Source organism: Macrobrachium nipponense, chromosome 19 (genome assembly GCF_015104395.2).
Source record: "Macrobrachium nipponense isolate FS-2020 chromosome 19, ASM1510439v2, whole genome shotgun sequence".
Classification (NCBI taxonomy): Eukaryota; Metazoa; Arthropoda; class Malacostraca; order Decapoda; family Palaemonidae; genus Macrobrachium; species Macrobrachium nipponense.
In genome coordinates this window covers 5,235,959-5,259,527 of record NC_061088.1, presented here as the reverse complement: position 1 = coordinate 5,259,527, position 23,569 = coordinate 5,235,959, and the positions used below count along the sequence as shown (strand labels likewise).

The following is a 23,569-nucleotide window of genomic DNA, read 5'->3' as shown; positions in this document are numbered from 1 at the left end:
TGATTTTGATTATATATGAAGACGACAATTAATCGAAATATCATAAGTATTAATATCAAGACGTATGGATTACTTGTTTTTCTTGTTTAAAGTATTATTTTCTTAAACGTCCTTCTCGCTTTTGGTATATAATTTATGTTTTCATAAGGTAACTTGAAGAGTAAGAAGGTGTAGATAACCTCATTTGCTTTCTGGCCAGCAATTGTTAATAGAGAGATGTGAATGTTAAGTGTAAAGTAAAGAAATCTACCACTTAGGTCTAGGAACAATATCTGGCTTTGACAAAGAATAATTGCATAGGCGATATTTTGCCAGTATGCCATCATTTTTTTATTTTAGAAATATAACAATAATTATGTATGAAAATCCAAATATTCCCCTAACACATATAAAGTAAATGTTTTCAAGATAATTTCATTGTGCACTCACAAAGATATTCTTGTCGCTACTCATTAATTGTTATAGACCTACTTATATTACACCAGGTGGTTGTTGTTGCACCGCACTAATTGTGCTCACGCACACGATGTCGTTGAGCGCATTCTACTTATGTTATATACATAGTATTTACATTTTTTTCTGCGTTGAGGTGTAAAGCAATCAAATAGGACTATTTCAAAGTTTTATGCTTTCTTGGAACTATTGTTAATGTTATGACAATTTAAAAAAAAAAAAAAAAAACTTTTTTACATACATTTGAACTAAGGTTTGATGACGACTTCGCTTTGGTCAAATGCTTCAGCGATGTGTGAACAGAATATTTGAAAATGTTTCTTATAAGTTTTATCTGAAATTAGGCTACACTTGACATTTTCTTACAGTTTTGAAATATATGATAGATTTCACTCCTATGTAACATATTATGGCTTATTGTATGCAGTTATCGCATTTTTTGCATTGAAATAATAGATAAATATGGAGCATGCTAGGTTGCCAGTTAGTGAATTTTGAACGAAATCCTATGGGGTCATGTCACATGAGATTTGAGCATCAGTGACATATCCTGCTTAAGTAAGTGATGGAAGTTATAATAAAGCATATTGTCATTTACACATGCAATACTGACATGCTTTGTCTTTGGAAAAATCTGATTGCAGTTCTATATACATAAAAATATAGCTGTCATATGATTGTCAAATAAAAAAAAATGGTCAGCCTTCATGGTCTAGCTAATCATAATGTTATTTCATTTTCTCATTTGTCGCCAGTTTAAGCAAACTGTTTCTGGGATTTCTTGAGTTATTTTGTTAACTAAGAACTTTCACAGTGTTTTATCAATAGAATCAGACACTATGTTTTGTCAGTTTTTTTTAAGAAATGACAGTGGTGAAGCCCAGATACAGTATAGGTCATAGTTGTGAACTTGGATTACAGATGAAATATAAGATAATTTTTTCTAATATGTTTTGTAATCGTGTAGCATATTTGATTTGTAACCTATGTATTTTTATACATTCAACTTCCCTGCCAGATATATACTTAGCTATAGACTCCGTCGTCTCCAACAGAATTTCAAATTTCGCGGCACACGCTACCGGTAGGTCAGGTGATCTACCGCCCTGCCCTGGGTGGCAGGACTAGGAACCATTCCTGTTTTCTAATCAGAATTCTTCTGTCGCCCGGGCCCATCAACATTGTTGTGGTTCCTCTCGATTGGTTTTTCTTTTTTCACCGTCAATTGATCTTCTTGACCGACTTTGGTGACGTATCTGGATTGTTGGATTGGCATACGCTTTTGTGGACTGTTTTGTGGACTTTATTTTGGATTTTTCTTTAAAAGTGTCTGACTCTGGAATGGTTGTGAGACGTTGTGTGAATGTAGGCTGTAAGGTGAGGTTGCCGAAAGCTTCGGTAGACCCTCACACTGTATGCAAGGGTTGCAGGGAGTATGAATGTTCTTTCACTAATACTTGCAAGGAATGTGAGAATTTGAGTGAGAATGAATGGAAGAATCTAACTAATTATTTGAAAAAGTTAGAGAGAGAAAGAGTGAGGAAGGCTTCTTATAGAAGTTTAAGTAGTTCGAGATCTAATGAACTAATTCCTAGCTTGGGATCTTCCCCAAGGGTAAGTATTGCTACTTCTCCTTCCATTGCAGCCCCTTCTCCTATTGCAGAACCTGTAGATCAGCGAAAGAACTTGCGGATCTAAAAGCAGCCTTCAAGTTGATGGAAAACAAAATGGCTGCCCTGCAAGGTAAGGCTAGTGATTTTTCAGTGGATCAGTGATATGAGTGTCCCCAGTGTAGTGGAGGGGGCATCTGGTCGGCTCCGCAACGCTCCTAGTCTAGACCTCTTCCAAGCTCACATGCCCAGAGGAGAAGGAATGTCGAAAACCGAAAGGAGGTTGTGGAGAATCCCCACCGATCAGGTGTCCCTTCGCGGTTTCTGTGACACCCCAGACTGCCAAGGATCGCTATTGCAAAAGCGTCCTGCGTGAGTGTTTTTCGTCGTCGGGATCTTCATCTCCGAGACGTGATTGGAGGGATTCAGATCGCTCTCGACACTCAAGAGGAGTTGGAAGGCTCCGACGATTGACTCGAGCCCAGAAAACTTCCCTGAGGAGTCTCCTTCGAGTTAAGAAGGCAAGAAGAGCCATTCTTTCAACCAGAGTGAGAAGGATCAGGAGGTGGAGGCTATGGACTCCTCCCCATCCTCCTCCTTCCCCTCCTCCCGAAGAGGATAAAGAAGAGGTTACGAAGAGGTTCATGATTGGCTATGCAAGAACAGATTTCGTCTTTTGTAGGAGTCCTTTCAAAGGAGCCTCCTAGAAAGGAAAGACTCTTCCCTTCCTATCAAGAGATCCTCCAGACGTATGGAGGTATCTGCCGCCAGGATCGATGCTCCTACTCGAGGTAGGCTTCCTGTACGAACGTGGATGAACCAATCAGACGTCTGGCACCGGCCAGGAGTGAGGAGTCACCCAGGAGGAGGCAAGAGGCAGGAGTCAGGAGTCCAAGAGGCAGGAGTCAGGAGTCAAGAGGCAGGAGTCAGGAGGCAGGAGCCAGGAGGCAGGAGTCAGGAGGCAGGAGGCAGGAGTCAGGAGGGCAGGAGTCAGGAGCCAGGAGGCAGGAGTCAGGAGGCAAGAGTCAGAGAGGCAGGAGGCAGGAGTCGGAGACTCATTCCTGGGAATTTATGACTCTTCTCCAAATAAAAGCTCCTCTCCTTCAGATCGTAGGAGGTTCTTGGAAGGAACTCTCCCTCCAAACGAGGAGCTTTCTCCTTCTCTGATCGAGGTGGACGATTTGTCTGATGACGAACCACCTGCAAATGAGGGGACTCTCGAATTATAAGGTCTTAGCCTCATTGTTGCTACAAGAGTTTGGAGACTCTCGGTAGTCCGGCGGCTCTCCTTCTCCTCGTTCTCGTCTTTCGAGCTCGGCTACGGCAAAATCTTCGGCCTTTCTGAAAAATGAGCCTGCAATTTCTATGAAGAAGGCCCTCCATTCTTTAGATTCTTGGATGGACAAGAAGAAAGAGTTTGGGGAAAGACTGTATTCTGCATGCCTCCTTCCAAAACTCCATGGAAAGAGAGGTATTTGGTATGGGACAGGAGAGACTATGGGTTCTTTCTCTTCCTGCCTCGGCAGATGCGGACTTTCCTTCCAATTTAGTGGAGGCATCTAGACGTCACTCTTTAGGATCGGTCAGATCGACGTGGAGCATTTCGGAGTTGAACCACTTTCTAAAGGGACTTTTTTGTCACTTTAGAGGTGTTCAATTTTCTGGATTGGTCACTCGGAGTTCTGGCCAACAAATCTAAAGATCCGGAGTTTCTTAAAAACCCAGAGATTCTCCATAGCGTCCTGTCTTGCATGGACAAGGCAGTACAGGACGGTTCGGGAGAAGTGGCTTCCCTTTTTGGTGCTGGTCTTCTGAAGAGACATCAGTATATGGATCCCTATTATCAAAAGGGGTTTTCTCCGAGCCAGAGGACTGCTTTATTGTTTCGCCCCTCTGTCGGATCATCTGTTTCCTTCTCAGTTAGTGAAAGATATATCTCGCTCGCTAACTGAGAAGGCGACACAAGACCTACTAGTACAAACGTCCAAGAAAGGACGCCCTGTAGTGTCGACAATTAAGAAGGACTCTCGTCCTCCTCAGCAGCCCTTTCTTGGAGGTGCAGCGGCTCGTCCCCTGCCAGAAAGAAGAGCTCTGACCAAGAGAGGAAGGTCTTCCTTTAGACCTTTCAAGAAAATCTAAATGACTTGTTGCTCCTTCAAGCACCAGTGGGCGCAGACTCCTGAACTTTGCAGGAGTATGGCGAAAAGGGGAGCCGACCCTTGGTCAGTCTCGGTCCTAAAGAAGGATACGTAATCCCCTTCGAGGACACAGCCCTCCCCTAACATCTACGCCTCGGGAACTGTCAGCGAGTACAGAGACCCTGTAATGAGACAGACTCTCCTTCAAATGGTGGAACAAATGTGGGAAAAAGGAGGCCATCGAACTTGTGCAGGATCCCACACTCCCCGGGATTTTACAATCGCCTTTTTCTAGTACCAAAGGCATCGGGGGGGTTGGAGACCAGTACTGGACGTAAGCGCTCTGAATTGCTTGTTCAGAAAAAGAAGTTCCGTATGGAAACGTCCGCTTCAGTAATGTCGGCTCTTCGTCCAGGAGAGATGGATGGTCTCTCTGGACTTGCAAGATGCGTATTTCCACGTTCCCATTCACCATTTGTCAAAGAATATCTTCGTTTTGTAATAGGAGACAAGATTTTTCAATTCAGGGCTCTGTGCTTCGGTCTGTCTACAGCTCCGCAGGTATTCACCAACCTGATGGCGAATGTGGCAAGATGGCTTCACCTAAGAGGGGGCAATAAAATCTCCCTGTACTTAGACGACTGGCTGATCAGGGCCAAGTCGGAGATTCAGTGCTTGGAGGACTTATCAGTAACAAAGAAACATGATAGAATCGCTGGGATTACTCGTGAACCTCGAGAAGTCGCAGCTGATCCCAGCCAGAGCTTGGTCTATCTGGGGATTCAGATGGATTCTCGGGGTTTTCGAGTATTCCTTCGCGAGAAAGAATCACTCGAGGTTTGTCGAAAATCTCGAGCTTCTTAGAGAGAAAGAGCAGTTCAGCGAGGGATTATCTGAGCCTTTAGGGACCCTGTCCCTCACTAGAAAAGTTCTTCTCTCTGGGGAGGCTTCACCTTCGCCCTCTTCAGTTTTTCCTGAAAGGGGTGTGGAGTTGGAAGACGGGACAACTCTCGGACATCTTCCCGCTTCCACAAGAGATAAAAGATCACTTGAAGTGGTGGATCCTTCCTCTTCAAAAGAACGAAGGCGTATCGCTTGCCCTGCAGAAACCCAGACCAAGTGTTATATTCCGACGCTTCGGAGTCGGGATGGGGAGCGACGCTAGGAGCAAAGGGAGGTGTCAGGCACCTGGACAGAGGAACAGGTGTCCTGGCACATCAATTGCAAGGAACTAGTGGCCATACACCTAGCCTTAAAGTTCTTCGAAGAGAGAGTCAGAGGCGGGGTGATACAGATAAACTCGGACAACACCACTTCTCTGGCTTACATACGCAAGCAAGGAGGCACGCACTCTTTCTCTCTCTTTCAGTTAACAAAACACCTGTTAACCTGGACAGAAGAAAGAGGCATAACTCTCCTCACAAGATTTGTACAAGGGATAAAGAGTGTGAGAGCGGACAGACTGAGCAGGAGGAATCAGGTCCTTCCCACAGAATGGACTCTACACGAAGAAGTGTGTCGAAGTCTTTGGTCCCTGTGGGGGAGACCTCACATAGACCTGTTTGCGACGTTTCCTCTCCAAAAGAGTAGAGATCTTTTGCTCTCTAGTGGAAGATCCGAGAGCCTTCGCAATAGACGCGTTTCTCCTGGATTGGTCGGGTGTGGACGCCTACGCCTTTCCCCCGTTCAAGATCCTGGGGGAAGTGCTCAGGAAGTTCGTAGCTTCAAAGAGCACGAAGTTGACATTAATAGCCCCATTTTGGCCAGCCCAAGAATGGTTCACGGAGGTACTGGAGTGGATAGTGGACTTCCCACGATCTCTTCCAAACAGACCAGATCTTACTCAGACAACCCCACTTCGAGAGGTTTCATCACAACCTCCCAGGTCTCGCTCTGACTTGCCTTTCGACTATCGAAAGACTTGTCAGAGCGAGGGGCTTTTCTCGCAAAGCTGCGGGCTCTATCGCTCGAGCCCGCAGAGCTTCGACGAGAAGAGTATACCAATCGAAGTAGGTGGGAAGTCTTTAGGAGGTGGTGTAAGAGTCAGAAGCTGTCCTCCTCCAGTACCTCTATAGTTAATATTGCCGATTTCCTCCTCTTTCTGAGAGGAATCACACCTATCTGTCTCAACAGTAAAGGGATACAGAAGCATGCTGTCTTCAGTATTTAGAAATCGAGGGCTAGAAATTGCAGACAACAAAGATCTACATGATTTAATTAGATCCTTTGAAACTTCAAAAGCAGCAACTCCTAGAACACCTAGTTGGAATCTGGACGTGGTCCTGAAATTCCTTTCCTCGGATAAATTCGAGCCTTTACATCTGGCTTCCTTCCGCGACGTCACTAGGAAATGCTTATTCCTGTTGTCTCTCGCTACAGCCAAGAGGACGAGCGAATTGCACGCTCTGGATTCCACAGTGGGGTTCAAAGGAGATGCTGCCATCTGCTCGTTCCAGACAATGTTTCTGGCGAAGAACGAAAACCCGTCAAAACCTTGGCCCAGAAGCTTTGAAGTAAAAGGTCTATCTAACCTCGTAGGCAGAGAGACAGAGAGGTCTCTCTGTCCAGTGAGAGCTCTTAAATTTTATTTAGAGAGGAAGAGACAGATGGGAGCTTGTCAACAAGGTCTTTGGTGTGCTGTGAAGAACCCCAAAAGACTCATGTCCAAAAACGCCTTGACCTTCTTTGTGAGAAGCGTAATTACGGACCCGCACACAAGAACTGCTCGGAGGAATCCTTCGGTCTTCTAAAGGTTAAGACCCATGAGGTGAGAGCAGTAGCAACGTCTTTGGCGTTCCAAAAGAATATGTCTCTTAAAAATATCATTGAGACTACGTATTGGAGGTGCAATTCAGTGTTTGCATCTCATTATCTGAAGGATGTGAGAGTGACTTTGAGAAGTGCTTCTCTCTAGGTCCATTTGTATCAGCAGATACAGTGCTGGTCTTGGAGCAAAGACTGATCCTTAAATATTTTGATTTTATCGTACATAAACCCTCTTGTCAGATATGTGCTTGGTTTTCTATTAGCAAGCTCACGGATGTCGCACGGGCGCATAGTGTCATTGCTGGTATGGGGATCAAGGGTATGTATGGCTATGTACGGGGGGGTACAAAATTTTTTTTTTTTTTTTTTTATATTTTGTATAAATGGAACGTGTAATTATGTTTCGAGTTTTTGTTGTTGTAAGGAGTTCGGGGATAACTCCTTGCAATCTTAGAACTAACATGGATGTTAGGATCAGGTGATCGGGATCGGTGTTGTGCTCCTTGAACAAGGTGTATTGTCATGTTAGTGGAATAGCACCCAATGACAAAGGCCTTTAGGCTCTGCCGAGTAAGTGGATAAGACCCCACCCCATTGGCCAGGACCACAAGAACTCTTAGCCATAGATCAATATCTCGCTGAGGCTCTTGAGGCTAAGCAGACTCAAGGCAGTAGCCGCGAAGTCTTCAGCCTAAGAAGGTAGGAACCAAGGTTTATTAATACCTACAACATATGTTGTTTACCTGTCTATTTCAGTAGTTAGCTGTCTCTTACCACCACCAATGGGTGCTAATCAGCTAAGTATATATCTGGCAGGGAAGAATTGAATGTATAATGATATTGTCATGTTACAATAAAGTTTTATACATACTTACCTGAACAGAGATATACGATTAATGGCCCACCCAGCCGTCCCCCCGCAGGAGGACAGGTGAAGAGAAGATTCTGATTAGAAAACGGAATGGTTTCCTAGTCCTGCCACCCAGGGCAGGGCGGTAGATCACCTGACCTACCGGTAGCGTGTGCCGCGAAATTTGAAATTCTGTCGGAGACGACGGAGTCTATAGCTAAGTATATATCTGTCAGGTAAGTATGTATAAAACTTTATTGTAACATGACAATATCATTTTTTATTTTCCACGATTTTTTTTATGTGGTCCACTGTGATTATTCTTGTAAATTTTTCAGGTTTTCTAACAGAAAAGATCATGAGGTGCTTCATTCATCACTCAACCACAGTTTGTGAAGAGGTTGATAAGACATTTTTACTCTCATTATGGATGTTAGATTACCAATAAAATACTAGAGTTAATGTACTAATTGTTATCAACTGTTTATTTCTGCTGTAGGTGAATCAGGGTATTGTTATGTTCATCAAGTAAGTGGGATCCCTCTTGCAAGATTTATCGTCATCCTGGACCCGTTTATGCTGCGATTGGAGGGATGCTGATATTTTGGCAACGGGCTGTGAAGACGGGAGGATTAGGATTTTCAGTGTTTCCAAGAACAGAAGGGAACCTGTTACAGAGCTTAAGGGTAGGTTGCTCATACATTAGTGATTATGCATCTTATGTCACTAATGAGATTCAATATTTTGTTTGATATTCATCACACATAGGTTTGTTGGAGAATAGATTCTGGATATAAATGTTTTAACATGATTTCAGTGAGTAATAGATTAAAACTACATCATCATATATGCTATCATGGAAGGAAGTTTACGTACATGGGCATATCCACTGGGATTAAACACTGAAATGAACCCATAATATTGTGATATGTCCATGTGATCTAAAGTGGAATAATTAGTACAGCTAAATTCAAATGTCCCCCAGTGCTCAACCATTCACTCACTGCACATGTGAATGTAAAGGTAATGCACTATTTAGAAGAAGGAAAATAATAAATTGTACTGAGTTTGGTAGACAGTATGCCATAGAGCTTTTTTGATAGATTATGTTTAGATTTTCAAGGATCATTTTAATGTCCTTTTCATAAAAAGCAAGTTTGGTGAGAAGTGGCTTAGCGCATCAGAAGGAGTGTCATCGGAGGAAGACCTCTCCTTTACTGATGGTTAATTATTATTTTTCATCATCCTGCGATCAAAACTTGGGTAGCATTTTTGTAGAAGTTAATGTATTTTGTTTGATATGGCAGCACTAAATTCACATTGATTTTTTCAGCTCACTTGAAGAAAGTTTTTCGTGTGAAGTGGAACCCTGTATATTCAGACATTCTTTGTAGTGGCAGTGACGACTCTTCAGTAAGAATCTGGTCCTTTTCTAAAGCTCAATGTTTGACGATATTAGTAGGACATTCCGACAATGTCAGGGGCCTCGTCTGGTGTCCAGAAGTACCTTTCATGCTCATATCTGGCTCTTGGGATCGTACATTAAGAGTGTGGGATGCAAGACATGCAAATTGCCTTGATGTTAATTTGGACCATGGAGCCGATGTCTATGGTAAGAAATAAAACTAGTTCATTATTTTTTAATATCTTGGACTTACATTGCACACAGTGTGATAGAAATTTGACTTACTATTAAACTTCTTAATTCATCAAAAGAAATAATTCTGTATGTATAAGATGTTAAGTACCCAACCCTCTTGTGGGGATAGTTTAAATTCACTTGTAAGCAGAGTAAGTAGTGCAGTACTAGGTTTGTATAAAATATCTATCTACATTTTTTCTTTAGTATACTTGATGAATAGATTTGTGAGTATTATGGTGCAATGCTTTGTGTAGGCTTTCTTTGAAATGATACAGGACCCATTGATATTGCAAAAATGACTGACTGCCTTATGTATTTTGCAGAACTCAGGTAAAATTGCTCTAAATTATATTCTGTAAATAAACTTAAGGTTATTTCAGTTAATGAAACAGGTAGTGCATAGCCATTGTTTTCATAGTGATCTTTAGGAAAGTAAGTCTAGAAATGATTAGTCATATGAAACACCTAGCAATGCTGAAATGTGAACTATTCTAGTTTACAAGTGCCACATTCGCAATGTAACGCTAAAGTAAGCATTCCAAAATCAAAGCTGCTACAGTGTTTAACCCGTATGTTGCAAGTAACAGCGTAAGCAGTTCTGACGTAAAATGTCATCGGCACAAATTTTTTGCCTCAATGAAAGTAGGAATTACTTAAGAAATCAGTTTCTAACCATTTTCTTCAGAAGGAAATCAAATCTACTCAAAAAAAAAAAAAAAAAGCATGTCTAGATGGCTGGTATTTCTGTAGAAGTTGCCAAGAGGAAAAGTTGTGTTGTTATGTTTTGCACCCTCCATGGGTTACTACCCAGTGGTGGTAACTGACATCTGGATGAGTTGCTCTTGTAGTTGAGAGTTGCTTGCTTAATGATATGCAGATGCATATATTTTGCTGGTCTTCAGGAGTTTTCACTCCTTTTAACCAAATGCCTCTTCAGCTTCCAGTGCAGAACACCAGCTGATTAAGTACAGTGTTATATCAGTAATATGTTTCCTGACTTCAAATTTTTGTGTAATATCATTATTATTTTTTTTTTTGTCTATCAGTCATCCTTTTTGACTCAGTGATTTTTATAGTGTGGGATTCCAAGTTCATCCTGCCTCCTTAGGAGTCCATCATTTTTCTTACTATACGTGCATTGTCACACTTTTCTGCATGAGGCCTGGAGCTACTTCAGCATCTAGTTTTTCCAGGTTCCTTTTTAGGGATCTCAAGATCGTGCCTAATGTCCTATGATTATGGGTTACAATTTCCAATGGCATATTCATCCTTCTTATTTTTATTTTAAATCCTCTCCTTCTATTATTAGTACAGGTATTTGTACCTGTCTCATCTATGTGTTTGATGCTATTCCCATCTGGTAGCTTTATCCCTTCAGTCCTTATCACATTGCCTTTTTGTATGTTAATCAAGGCATATCCTGATGCCCCAGATACATCCTTACAGTCTGGATTAGGGTATCTGTTATTATTATTATTTTTTTTTTATTATTATTATTATTATTTTTATTATTATTATTATTATTTTTGTTCATGAACCTTACCTGCCAGATATATATATATAGCTGTATTCTCCGAAGTCCGACAGAATTTCAAAACTCCCGGCACACGCAGTGGTCAGCCAGGTGGTAGTACCCATTCCCGCCGCTGTGAGGCGGGCGTCAGGAACCATTCCCATTTTCTTTCAGATATTTTCTGTCGCCGGTGCAAAAGCCAACAAGTGTTTTCTGCACCTCCGTCATTGGATTTTGGAACTCTTTTGGTCACTTTGAGTATCCCGATTGATTTTTGGTTATTTGATTTGGATCGGTGGTTAGGCATACGCTAATTGTGGATTGGTTTTGAATTTGGCTTGATTTTTCCTTAAACTTAAGATGTCTGGATCTAGTTCGACTAGCGCCAGAGTATGTTGTGTGGAAGAATGCAAGGTGAGGCTACCGAAATCTTCGGTAGACCCTCATACAGTGTGTGCAAATTGTCGGAAACATGTTTGTATGTTTGATGATCGCTGCAATGAATGTGAGAGTATGTCTGATTCTGCGTGGAAGGCGTATGAATCATATGTGTGTAAAATAGAAAGAGATAGGGTAAGGAGGAGTGTAACGCCAGTACACATCCAGTGGGAATGAATTTATCCCTCCTAAACCTGTGATGCTTTTGGGCCCTACATTAGTGTCTGTGGAGGGTAATACCCTATCGATGATTCTTGAATCTTTGCATAGCCTGGAATCAAAAGTGCAAGCATTAGAAGGTGTTAATAGTGCAGTGGTGTGTAGTGATAATGCTCCGAGTGTTGCGGAAGGGGGGTCGGACAACCGATCTGATGTTCCTTCGGCAAGACCTGGGGGCGCTTCCCAGGCTTCCAAAGTTCGTAAAGGGATCTTGAAAGAGTGTTTTTCGTCATCAGAAACATTCTCCATGCGCAGCGGTTGGAGCTTTCGGAAGCGATCGCGCCCTTTGAAGAGGACAAAGACGCTAGATGTCGCACAGGCGGACGCCGCCTTTGATTCCTCAGAGGAGGACGCTGCACATCCGTTAGCCCCTTCTGTTTTGCGGTCGTCTCCAGAACAATTTGAAGACTCTCCACCGCAAAAGAGAGCAAAGGTGCAAGATGTCGCACAGGCGGCCGTCACCTTTGGTCTTAGGGAGAAGGACGCTTCACGTCCTTTCTCTTCTTCTGTGTTGCGATCGTCGCCGGAGAGGATGTCTTTTGACGACAATGCTTTTGAGCGCTCTGGTTGCGCTAAGGATATACCTGTGGCGGTCCATGTGAGAAGGAGGGCAGGGCCCCTCCCCTCGCCCCTTGTCTTCTCACAGGATCAGCCCTAAATCGAAGAAGATTGAGAATTTGCAACATCAAATTGCCTTATTGGTTGCAGAGAAAGAGGATAAGTCACGTCACAGGAGGAAGGATGAATAGCTGCCAGTCAAGAGATCCAGGCAGTCTCCTTCTCTTTCTTATCGCCTCGCTTTTCTTTCCTCCCTTACCTCGCCTTCGAGATTTCGTGCACGAAGGGTCTGCAGAGCACGACGTTAAGGCGGCAGCGAGACTTGATGCCAGGCCTGACGCTCGGCTGGGCGCTCGGCTCGACACCGGGTGGGGCGCTCGGCTGGATGCCAAGCGTGACGCTCGGCAGGACGCTCGGCTGGACGCTCGGCTTGACGCCGGGCATGGCGCGCAGCTGGACACACGACGTAATGTTTCTTCAGACATTTGCCGAGATTCGGTGGATAGTAATGAATCTCAAGAAGGAAACTTGTCGGAGGAATTAACTGAAGAACAATCATCAACAGTATCTTCAGATTACCAGGTTTTGGTTCAGTTGCTTCGAACCTCCTTTGAAGAGAAGTTTAAACCTGAAGCCCGCCCCGCAGTCGCCTCCTCACCAATTGTTATCGTCGAAGGGTATCAAGACTCCAGGATTGTAGAAGATGGCTACTTCATTATCAACAAAAAGGGCTTTTAAGAAAATGCAGAATTGGATGGAGTCAAGAAAAGCCCGAAACAAGAACGCTTTCGCCATACCCCCTTCAAGACTGACAGGCAAGGCAGGTCTTTGGTATGAGACAGGGGAGGAGATAGGTTTTAGAGCCCCCTCTTCGTCCCAAGGTGACTTCGCTACCTTGGTAGATGCACCGAAGAGTTCCCTTTTGTCGACGACGAAAGTGCCCTGGACCCTTTCTGAAATGGACCATCATATGAAGGGACTCTTCCGTACGATAGAAGTTTTCAACTTTTTGGATTAGTGTTTAGGGGTCTTGGATAACCGGTCGCGTAGTCCTGATTCGCTTAGCCTGGAGGAGCTGTCCAGCGTGCTTGCATGCATGGACAAGGCAGTCAGGGATGGTTCGGAGGAGTTGGCCTCGCACTTCTGCACTTCGATTTTGAAGAAGAGAGCGTCCTATTGTGGTTTTACTGCAAAGGCGGTCTCTATCTCTCAAAAGGTAGAATTGTTGTATGCGCCTCTTTCGAGCCATCTCTTTCCCCAGGCTATGGTCAAAGATCTGGCTGTCAGTCTACAGAGAAGGCTACCCAAGACCTAGCTCAGTCGGCAAAAACGTACGGTTGTTTCTTCTACGTCTGCACGGACGCAACCTTTCAAGAAGCAGAAGCCCTTTCGAGGTGGAGTTTCCTCGAGAACATCTTCTCGAGGAAGTAACACGTTCCAGAGGCAGAGTCTCGGCTAAGATCAGAGGAAAGAAATGAACCAGAGATCCTTCAGCCACCAGTAGGAGCCAGGCTTCGACTATTCTCAAAAGCTTGGATAGAGAGGAAGACGGACAGCTGGTCGCTGAACATCATCAAGCGGGGGTACAAGATTCCTTTCTTGAAAACCTCCCCCACTGTGCACGACACCCAAGGATTTATCCCCTATTTACCATCAGGAGAAGCAACAAATCCTTTTCGATCTGCTCGAGCAGATGTTATTGGAAAGAGAGTGGTGGAACAGGTCGTAGACCTGGAATCCCCAGGCTTCTACACAGGATATTCCTGGTGCCGAAACAGTCAGGAGGTTGGCGACCAGTCTTAGATGTGAGCAGTCTGAATCGGTTCGTACAGAAGCAGAAATTCAAGATGGAGACACCTCAGTCAGTTCTTGGGACCTTAAGACCAAACGATTGGATGGTTTCATTAGATCTTCAAGACGCGTATTTCCACGTCCCCATCCATCCACAGTCGATGAAGTATTTTCGGTTTGTCCTAAATGAACAGTTTATCAATTCAGGGCGCTTTGCTTCGGATTGAGCACGGCCCCTATGGTCTTCACGACTTTAATGAAGAACGTGGCGAGGTGGCTTCATCTTGCAAATATCAGAGTCTCTATGTACCTGGCGGACGACTGGCTCATTCGTGCCTCCACTCAAACGCGGTGTCTGAAGGATCTTCAAACAACTTTATCGTTGGTGAAGTCCCTGGGACTACTGGTGAATTCGAAAAGTCACATCTGATTCCAACCCAATCCATCCTGTATCTGGGGATTCAGATGGATTCAGTGGCTTTCAAGCTTTTCCGTCCCAGGGACGTCAGCAGCAATGTTTAGACAAAGCGTCAGCCTTCCTAAGGAAAGATTCGTGCTCAGTGAGGGAATGGATGAGCCTGCTGGGGACCATTTTCTCGCTGGAGAAGTTTGTTTCCTTGGGGAGACTGCACCTCAGAACCGCTACAATTTTTTCTCAAGGAAAATTGGAAAGAAAACAAGAATCTGGATATGATCTTAAAAAATTTCAGGAGGTAAACATCACTTAAAAATCGTGGCTAGATCCAGTGAAGTTGTCGGAGGGCGTGTCTCTCAAGCTTCAAAGCCCCGACCTAGTGTTGTTCTCCGACGCGTCCACCACGGGGTGGGGGTGCAACAAAAAAAAGCCCCCAAAAATAGAAGGGGGGGATAGAAGAAAGGTCAGGCACCTGGAGAGGGGAAACAGGTGTCCTGGCACATAAACCTAAAGGAAATGGCAGCCATCTTTTTAGCTCTCCAGTTTTTCCAAGAAAAAGTCTACTCATCGAATAGTCCAAGTCAACTCAGACAACACACAGCTCTGGCGTACTTGAAAGAAGCAGGGAGGAACACAGTCTTGGTCCCTTTTTGCTCTGGCAAAGGAGATCTTGTTGTGGGCAAGGGCACTGGACGTCACGATCCTTACAAGGTCGTAGCAGGAGTAGAGAAACGTCCGGGCAGATCTCCTCAGCAGTGGACGAGGTCAACTTCTGCAACCCTGAGTGAGGACTCTGCATCAGGAGGTATGCCAAGAGCTGTGGGGGTTATGGGGACGTCTGCTAGTGGACATCTTTGCGACATCCAGAACGAAGAGGCTTCCACTGTACTGCTCCCCAGTACTCGACCCAGCGGCAGTGGCGATAGACGCACTTCTCTGGGACTGGACGGGATGGACCTGTACGCCTTTCCCCCGTTCAAGATCCTAGGGGAAGTCATGAGAAAGTTTGCGGCGTCGAAGGACGAGAATGACTTTGATCCCCCCTTCTGGCCGGCGAGAGACTGGTTCACAGAGGTCATGGCCTTCGTAGTAGACTTCCCGTGGACGCTTCCAGTAAGGACAGATCTACTCACAGCCCCACTTCGAGAGGTACCACAGAAACCTCTCTGCTCTGAGTCTGACTGCATTCAGACTATCCAAAGTTGGCCAGAGCGAGAGGCTTTTCTAGGTCAGGTGGCGAAAGCTATCGCCAGTGCAAGAAGAGCTTCACCAACACAGTGTACCAATCGAAGTGGGCAGTCTTCATGAGTTGGTGCAAGAAGAACGGCATTTCCTCCACCACGACCTCTGTGAGCCAGATTGCTGACTTCCTTTTATATCTGAGAAGGGATCTCAAAACTTGCAGTCTCTACAATCAATCAAGGGATATAGGAGTGTGCTTTCAGTTGTCTTTAGGCACAGAGGCCTGGACTTGGCAGACAACAGAGACCTTCACGATCTCTTGAGATCTTTTGAAACAACGAAGGTTCAACAACCCAGGTTGCCGTCTTGGAACTTGGATGTAGTTCTGAAGTTCCTCATGTCCAGTCCATTCGAACCTATGCATACGGATTCCCTGAAGGATGTTACTAATAAAAGCATCTTCCTGATTGCTCTGGCGACGGCGAAGAGAGTCAGCAAGGTGCAAGCGATTAGCAAATACGTGGGCTTTAAAGGTTATAACGCGGTCTGTTCCTTGAGCCCAACGTTCCTGGCAAAAAATTAAAATCCGTCCAACCCTTGGCCTAGGACCTTCGAAATTAAAGGGATGGTCGAAATCATTGGGCGCAAGCCAGAGAGAGTTCTGTGCCCTGTCAGGGCTCTTAAATTCTACCTAAAGAAGACTAAGGATTGTAGAGGTCTTTCTGATAACTTGTGGTGTTCGGTAAGGAAGCTAAATTTACCAATGTCAAAGGAATGCTTTGGCTTTTTTTCTTGGAGGGACACTATCAAGGAAGCGCATCATCCTGTCAAGACAGTGATATGAAAAATGTTTGAAGGTGAATACGCATGAAGTGAGGGCTATTTCTACGTCGGTAGCCTTCCAAAAGAACATGGCACTCAATGACATCTTGAATGCCACATTTTGGCATAGTAATTCAGTGTTTGCCTCTCCACCTACCTTCGGGAAGTGAGGACTACATACGAAAGAACTGTTACTCTTTGGCCATATGTCGCAGCAGACACTATATTGGGGACAGAGAGTAGCACTCTTACCATCATTTAGGAAATAATATGTTAGTTTGGACTTTTTAATTTTATTTCTTTTTATTTTTTATTTTTTAGTTTTTATTATTTTATTTAGGTGTTAGTTTATTGTGGTCTTGGGTCGGCCGCCTTAGGCGGACTTCCCTCCATTAGCCTTGGTTATACAAAGTTTAACCAGATAGGCTTGTCAGGTGGTAATGTTTTTGCTTCGCCCTCATAGTAGGTAAAATGTTTTGTCACATTGTGGTCACGTACCCGTTGACAAATCATCTGGAGCGCACCAGCTACATAGGTCACGTCCTTGCTGGCACCTCCAGTGAAGCATTAACAGCATTCGGTGTCTAATCAACACCTATATGATCTGTCACATTGTGGTCACGCTCCCGTGACAGTTCATTAGAGCGCACCAGCTACACAGGTCAACGTCCTTGCTGGCACCTCTAGAAATGCATTACCCAAAAATTGGAGGTCTATAATGTAGGATCTAGTTGTTTTGTGGTCACGCCCCCGTTGACAGATCCTCTAGAACTCAACAGCATCGCAGGTCACTACCTTGCTGGAGTCTCTAGTAAAGCAGAAGCAGACTTGGGTGACGGTACCCACGAAGTCAGCTATGCTAACAGGTAAGGAACCAAGATAATAATCATGTAAATGGAATTGTTTCCCAAAATCCGAGTCTGTCTCCCCCTTCCTCCAAAGGTGGGATTCAGCTATATACAGGTGGCCCGTGGTTAACGGCGCAATCACTCAACGGCAAATCGGTTTTACGGCGGTTGTCAAAAATATTCATTACAAAAATAAGGCATTTTAAAGGTATCTTTACGGCACAATTTTCAGTTAACAGCGCCGCTAGCGCCGTTGTCTAACGAGTTCATACATTTGTAGACATGCCGTTCAGACCATAAAGGTTATGCAAATTATATTAACAAACTTTATGGAGAGTTATTATGTAGGTATTAGGGTAAAATATATGCCTCTGACGCTGTTCTATGCCGAAAATATCGAGTTACATAAGTGCAAATTTAGCTATAGATGGTCGATTTATAAATGTTCATGCTTTTGTTTAAAAATGTGTATGAAAATGTATTACGTGAAAGGTATTTTTATTTCTGTACAGAAATATGATACAAAGGCAGCTTTTGAAACTGCCCTTCACGTTATCAAATACGATGTTTTTTCATGTTCTTTCTTGTGAGCCGCCGCCTGCCGCTCTTCCGAAAATATCGATTTAAAAAAAAGTGCAAATTAGCGATTGATGTGTCGATTTTATAAATGTTTATGCTTTTATGTTTAAATGTGTATGAAAATGTATTACGAATAGGGTATTTTTATTTCTGTGCAGAAATATGATAAAAAGGCAGCTTTTGAAACTGCCCTTCAAGTTATCGACTACGATGTTTTTTCAAGTTCGTTCTTGTATGCCGTCGTCTGCCGCTCTTCCGAAAATATCGAGTTAAAGAGAGTCTTAATTTAGCGATCGATGTGTCGATTTTTTAAATGTTTATGCTTTTATGTTTAAAATGTGTATGAAAATATATTACGTAAAGGTATTTTCATTTTTGTACAGAAATAAGATACAAATTAAGGCAGCCTTTGTAACTGCGCTCCACGTTGTCAACGGATGTTTTTTCATGTTCGTTCTTGTCTGTCAGTACCGAAAAATGCATTGTGTTATTTTATTAATTTTTGCATCTTTTTCCATAAATCCTTTAAAAAAGTTATACATTATTTCACTGTATCCAAGAATATTATATGTATTCTCATATTATTGTATTTTAAAATACTACGGCAAATTTAAGCCAGTATTCCACGGAGCGGCCAATGTTGTGGTTTGAAATCACCTGATGAATACGCGTTTGTTTCACCATAACGCAATTCTGAGCGAATGCTCTTGCTTCTATACTCTGTTTTTTTTCATCTGTCCATCCGCCAGTGGTGTTTTTGTATGGTAACACTGCGTCCCGGGCTTGAAATAGTTACGCTGTGTAAGTTTTAGTTAAATAAAGGATATCTGGTTGTACATTTGCAACTGAAAAGTGTTTTAATAATTTACTGTATGCGAATTACACCGTTAATATTCGAAATAGGATATTGTTATTATTGTCGAATGTAAGCTGCCTTTTCGGGGTGGCGAATGGAACAGCCAGACGCAAATTCCATCAAACAGATGCTAAACCAAGTTACGTCATATCGTATCTGGCTGAAACGCACTTTATAAAAAATTAACAGTACAATTCTGATTATACTTACGTATAATGAAGTAATACGTTGACATCTTGCCGTAGTGAAACAGCAAGAGAAGCAATTTTCCGCCACTGCGTCTGCTGTTCCATTCACCACCCCGAAAAGGGCGCTTACATTCAACAATAACAATAAACCTATTTCGAATATTAATGGTGTAATTCGCATACAGTAAATTATTAAAACACTTTTCAGTTGCAAATGTACACCCAGATATCCTTTTTTTATTTACCTAAAACTTACACGTAGCGTAACTATTTAAAGCCCGGGACGCAGTGTTTTATCCATACAAAACCCCACAGGCGGATGAACAGATGAAAAAAAACAGAGTATAGTTAGCACAACGAATATCTATATACTTGACTTATATGAGACAAAGTTATTTTTCCTTATACAGCGTGTTTTTAGGTGGAAATATTTATTGAATATGTCTCGTTGTGAATGTGAACTACTATTTTTTCGTTAACAGATTACGTTGGCAGCATGTTTATTGCGTAAAAAATGACGTGATTCCGTTCGCAATAATCCTTTTATAATCATCGTAATACGAACTTTACGTTATTTATCTTATATCGGCGTGAACCCAACAGTAAAATGTGTTCTTGCAAGCATAGTAGTTTTGATTAAAATGATTTTTTATCCCATTTTATCTACAGTTGTGTTTGATGGCAGACGTTTACTGCAGTTTTTAATTCCTTGTTGCCGATCTACGATAATAGTTCATTAGCAGCTTGAACAGTTTTCTCAGCTTCAGTTTATAAACTAGGTTTAAATTTAACAGTATAATTTCCCGATTGATCTTTAATCTATATTGATCTCTGATCTATAGCAAATAAAGTTATTACATTAAGAGATTCTCAGTTCTATTCTATACATAACGCCATTTATAACAAATACGGTAATGTTGTACTGTAGTACGATGATTGAAATACAAGCCAAACAGATGTTATCCAGTTCGGTTGTACTTAGAAAAAAAAAAAGTCATTTCTCGTTCGGTTGTTCATGGGCTCTACACGTTCACTGCAACGATATAACGTTAAAAACCATATTTTCATCATTCTTCTTTTGCTGTTATTGAACTTATGTAACTAGAAGATGGATAAAGTTAGGCCATTGTAATTTGATCTCTCATAAAATCGGACTATCGTAAGACAATGATTGTAACCTGAACACTACAGCTACCTGTACACTGTATAAACTTATTATATCTCTACATACTCTAGACACCCACATGTACTGTACAGTAAATTCTATAGTACTATACTGCATAAATATAATTTTACTTATTGCGCCGTTGTGGGATTACGACGCCTTTGACTGGGCTAGAGTTTCGAAAGAAGGTGTGCGGCGGCCGTAGGCTTTAAAATCACTCAGCGTCGAAAATCGCTTGGCGTCGGTGGCCAGGAACGGAACCCCTGCCGCTAACCGAGGGTCGCCTGTATATATCTGGCAGGTAAGGTTCATGAACAAAATAATATTGTTATGATACAATAAAGTTTGTTCATACTTACCTAGCAGATATATATATCAAAGTGCCCACCCACCTCCCCTCAGGAGACAGTGGCACTAGAAAAATCTGACAGAAAATGGGAATGGTTCCTGACGCCCGCCTCCCCAGCGGCGGGAATGGGTACTACCACCTGGCCGACCAACTGCGTGTTCCGGGAGTTTTGAAATTCTGTCGGACTTCGGAGAATACAGCTTATATATATATATATATATATCAGCCAGGTAATTATGAACAAACTTTATTGTATCATAACAATATCATTTTTATTTTTTTTTTTTTTTTTTTTTTTGCTCTATCACAGTCCTCCAATTCAACTGGGTGGTATTTATAGTGTGGGGTTCTGGGTTGCATCCTGCTCCTTAGGAGTCCATCACTTTTCTTACTATTTGTGCCATTTCTAGGATCACACTCTCTGCATGAGTCCTGGAGCTACTTCAGTGTCTAGTTTTTCTAGATTCCTTTTCAGGGATCTTGGATCGTGCCTAGTGCTCCTTTGATTATGGGTACGATTTCCACTGGCATATCCCATATCCTTCTTATTTCTATTTTCAGAGCTTGATACTTATCTATTTTTTTCCCTCTCTTTCTCTTCAACTCTGCTATCCCATGGTATTGCGACATCAATGAGTGATACTTTCTTCTTGACTTTGTCAATCAACGTCACATCTGGTCTATTTGCACGTATCACCCTATCCGTTCTGATACCATAGTCCCCAGAGGTATCTTTGCCTGATCGTTTTCTATCACTCCCTCAGGTTGGTGCTCGTACCACTTATTACTGCAAGGTAGCTGATGTTTCTTGCACAGGCTCCAGATTGGAGGCCTTTTGCCACTGAGTTCATGCCTCTTTTTGTACTGGTTCTGTGCAAGTGCCGGGCATTCGCTTGCTATGTGGTTTATGGTTTCATTATTCGTATTGCACTTCCTACATATGGGAGAGATGTTATTTCCGTCTATCGTTCTTTGAACATATCTGGTTCTTAGGGCCTGATCTTGTGCCGCTGTTATCATTCCTTCAGTTTCCTTCTTTAGCTCTCCCCTCTGTAGCCATTGCCATGTGTCCTCGCTGGCTAGTTCTTTAGTCTGTCTCATGTATTGTCGTGCATTGGTTTGTTGTGCCAGTCCTCTGTTCTGTCTGTCATTCTCCTGTCTCTGTAGTCTGGTCTTCGTCTACTTTTATTAGTCCTTCTTCCCATGCACTCTTTAGCCACTCGTCTTCACTGGTTTTCAGATATTGCCCCAGTACTCTGTTCTCGATGTTGACGCAGTCCTCTATACTTAGTAGTCCTCTCCCTCCTTCCTTTCGTGTTATGTATAGTCTGTCGGTATTTGCTCTTGGGTGTAGTGCTTTGTGTATTGTCATATGTTTCCTGGTTTTCTGATCTATGCTGCTGAGTTCTGCCTTTGTCCATTCCACTATTCCTGCTCTGTATCTGATTACTGGCACTGCAACCATGTGTTTATGGCTTTTATCATATTTCCAGCGTTGAGTTTTTTGACTTGATATCACCTTGAGTCTCTGCATATATTCTTTCCTGATCGTGTCCTTCATCTCTTGGTGTTTTATATCCCCTTCTTCCATTATTCCCAGGTATTTGTATCCTGTCTCATCTATGTGTTTGATGTTGCTCCCATCTGGTAGCTATATCCCTTCAGTTCTCGTTACTTTGCCTTTTTGCATGTTGACTAAGGCGCATTTTTTCTATTCCAAACTCCATCCTGATGTCCCAAGATACAATCCTTACAGTCTGGATTAAGGTATCTATTTCCTTGATGCTCTTACCATACAGCTTGATGTCATCCATGAACATCAGATGGTTGATTCTGTTGCCCTCTTTTCTTGAGTTGGTACCGGCATCCATCTTCTGTAGTGCTTTTGTCATGGGAATCATGGTTACTACAAAGAGTAGTGGGGACAGTGAGTCGCCCTAGAAGATCCCTCTCCTGATATTAACCTCTGCTAGTCTTATTCCAGAGCTTGTAAGTATTGTATTCCAGTTTGCGCATTGTATTTCTGGGCTCAGCTCGTGTCGCTTGCGCGAAATATCCTTAATCTATTATTTCTAGGGTAAATGTACTAACACATACCAGAGAATAAATAAAATAAGAAAAAAAAGGTCAGTATGACTGACTCGCTCACCCTCTAGGAGGGTGTCGGTATGAACACTAGGCGAGTGAGACCACTACCACGAGCCAAATGCCAATAGCAAATCTCCCACTACAAACCCTCCAAGAGGGGAGCCGTCCCACAGAGGGAGCAGCTCGTACTACTACTACACCATCCCATGCTTGCGACTGCTGCGCCTCTAGTGCCATCCTTTTTTGTTAGCTCGCACTATCACAAGTGCTATTTTTCTCTGTGTATTTTGTGCCCTTTCTTCGATTTTTCGATAATGGAGCGTGCAGGCTATTGCAGCAGATAAGTTAAGTACTCAGTAGTTTACGGTTAAGCGAGTTTTTTCCGTCCCCGAGACGGTATTTGCCGTTTTTTTAGGTATAGAATACGTTCTCGGGGGGCGGGGTGGAAGCATGGCAGCATGGTCCTGCCGCATGTTGGGTTCGTTCTTGGTCTCTCCATACCTAGAACATCCCTTATTATTTTACGCTCTATTTTGATTATCCGCATTATTACGTCTACTCAAGTTGTTATACATGTATGTATTTCACCTTATGTAGGCTTTTTCTATCCAGACCCTAGTCCAGGTTCTTAGTATCGGCCCCTGACTAGCTTTTGAGTGTAGACTTGCCTTCGGGCTAGTCGCACACTCCTGGATTTTTTCTCCTGCTATTTTACCATTCTTTCTTTCTTTTTATTTTTATTATATATATTTTTATGTTTTGTTATTGTTAGGTTAGTTGGCGTCTGGCTTAGCCTAGGTCCTGGCTCGTAGAGCCTAGTCTACCGTTGATCAGTTCGGTCGCTTCCTCATAGCTTCTCTCTGATCAGTTGGTTTTCGCCCTATGGGCCTATATGCTACCGCTTTTTTCAGTTCTGGTTGCTTCCCGATAGCTTCTCTCTGATCAGTTGGTTGGCCTAGGCTTGGGTTACCGTATCTTAGTTTACCGCCTCGTGGTCACTACGTGATCACAGTCAGCCAGGCCGGCCCTGCCAGTCCCCTTCCCCTCTCCCGCTCTCCCATAGAGTCGGGCGGGGGGTGGTCGGTCTGTCCTTGCTCGC

At 43.0% G+C, this 23,569-nt stretch overlaps 1 protein-coding gene across 1 annotated transcript in view; it reads left to right on the top strand.

Annotated features, from left to right (window-relative positions):
• The window catches only part of LOC135219150 (WD repeat-containing protein 17-like), a 188,325-nt gene that overhangs the window by 115,696 nt on the left and 49,060 nt on the right, over nucleotides 1–23,569 (top strand). Inside the window, 3 exon segments of the mRNA XM_064255667.1 lie at nucleotides 8,369–8,393; nucleotides 8,396–8,503; nucleotides 9,151–9,429. Of these exon segments, the coding sequence (XP_064111737.1) occupies nucleotides 8,369–8,393; nucleotides 8,396–8,503; nucleotides 9,151–9,429 (412 nt within the window).